The 1,653-nt window shown below is 39.4% G+C and overlaps 1 protein-coding gene across 1 annotated transcript in view; it reads left to right on the plus strand.

Moving 5' to 3' along the window:
- The window catches only part of LOC118337106 (ELKS/Rab6-interacting/CAST family member 1-like), a gene marked incomplete at its 5' end in the record, with an annotated part of 101,901 nt that overhangs the window by 28,218 nt on the left and 72,030 nt on the right, over nucleotides 1-1,653 (plus strand). The window contains 1 exon segment of the mRNA XM_035673973.1: nucleotides 1,051-1,191. Within this exon segment, the coding sequence (XP_035529866.1) occupies nucleotides 1,051-1,191 (141 nt within the window).

Genomic DNA, 1,653 nt, shown 5'->3' on the forward strand with positions numbered 1-1,653 from the left:
CTACACTGCTAAACGCAGATGTGGGGTTTGTCGACAACAGAAATATATATATATATATATATATATATATATATATATATATGTACCTAAATATAAGCAGCAAGGTTTCTTTGACCAAAGCCCATTCAAACATGATGATCCGTAGTCTGGAGTTGGTATTGTCAGTCAAGGGTAAAATTACATGTCTGAGTGTCTCTCCTTCTGGTCCCGTTGGTTTGTGTTTCACCGGCCCTACCAAAAGAGGAAAAGACCAGAAAGGAAAGGGAGAGAGACTTCACGGATGGAGGGATTGAGCTGGAAGAGTCAGAAAAGAGACAGGTCATGGGAAAAGGTTTTGAAGAACAAGGGACAGAGTCAGTCTCACAACTATGTAGGCCTTAAGACCTTAAATGACAATTCAAGCTTTATACAACTTGGGTTTTATTTTTGCATTATTAGCCATAATTCCTATAGGTAGTAACAACATTGTGTTCACCAAGTTAATTGCCTCACTAAATCCTAAACACTTGTCCCTTAAACCCTCAACCTTTTGTAACTTAAGGTCCTCTTTTTATTGTTAAAATACCACTTTCTCAAATAGATGGGAGAAAAAAAAGCATAACTTGACAACAAAAGGAGGGCTGTGACAGGATTTCACCACATTTAACACACTGTGTTTCGGCTCAGCATCGCTGCCTGCCATAATGAATCCAAACTAAATGTATCCAGCGTCAGGGAGTCTTAGCTGGTCTCTACCTGATGATGTGTCATGATTGGCGTGAAGTGATGTCGTTGTACATAACATCGCAGTTTACAGGCAATGGGGGAACATTTCATGTACTTTCAGTTTTTAATAATAAAGATAACAATTACTTTGGTAGGTAAAATATAAATATAACTCGTAGAAAAGGTTGCCAAAATTACAAAAATACGATCCAAGTTTTGATAAACTGGAATCATCCTTTAATGTGGGTTAGTGACGATACAAGGCACTAAACACCCAACCACTGTCTTGCATTTATAAGTTGTTTTGTTGACTTCCGTCCTTATCACTCTTTGTCTCCATTTCAGACTTCTGTGTTGGATTTGAAGGAGAAAGCTTCCTCTCTGGCCTCCTCCACACTGAAGAAGGACAACAGGCTGAAGACTCTGGAAATCAGCCTGGAACAGAAGAGAGAAGAGTGTGTCAAACTAGAGAACCAACTCAAGAAGGTTAGAATCAATTACCTTTGATCCGTGTTAGACTACATTTGGACAAAAACAGGTGGACTAAAAAGATTCTAGCAACTATTTTTAAGCGTAATGATGGTCATGATAGATGGACAACATTAACCAAATAAAAAACATCAATTATATGAATCTCAGTAGGGAAAAAAATACAGTTCAAACTTAAGTGAACACAAATGGAGGATTTTACACTAAAGAACCCCTCACCTCTGTCTCCCCTTACTTGTTTCCCTTAACTGCTTTCCAAGAGAAGTGTGTGTGTTTGTGTGTGTGCGCGCGCATGTGTGCGTGTGTGTTTGCATATCACATATTCTCTCCCACATAGCAGCCCATAAAATGGTATGTGTGTGACGGCTTGCTGACAGCCTTACAGTCATTTTCACAGAGTGGAGAAGACAGCACCACCACCACACCCTGAATGTGTATGTAGGTCTGTGTGTGTGTGTG

Source organism: Morone saxatilis, unplaced genomic scaffold (genome assembly GCF_004916995.1).
Source record: "Morone saxatilis isolate NCDOM2014 unplaced genomic scaffold, NCSU_SB_2.0 Contig10, whole genome shotgun sequence".
Lineage (NCBI taxonomy): Eukaryota > Metazoa > Chordata > Actinopteri > Moronidae > Morone > Morone saxatilis.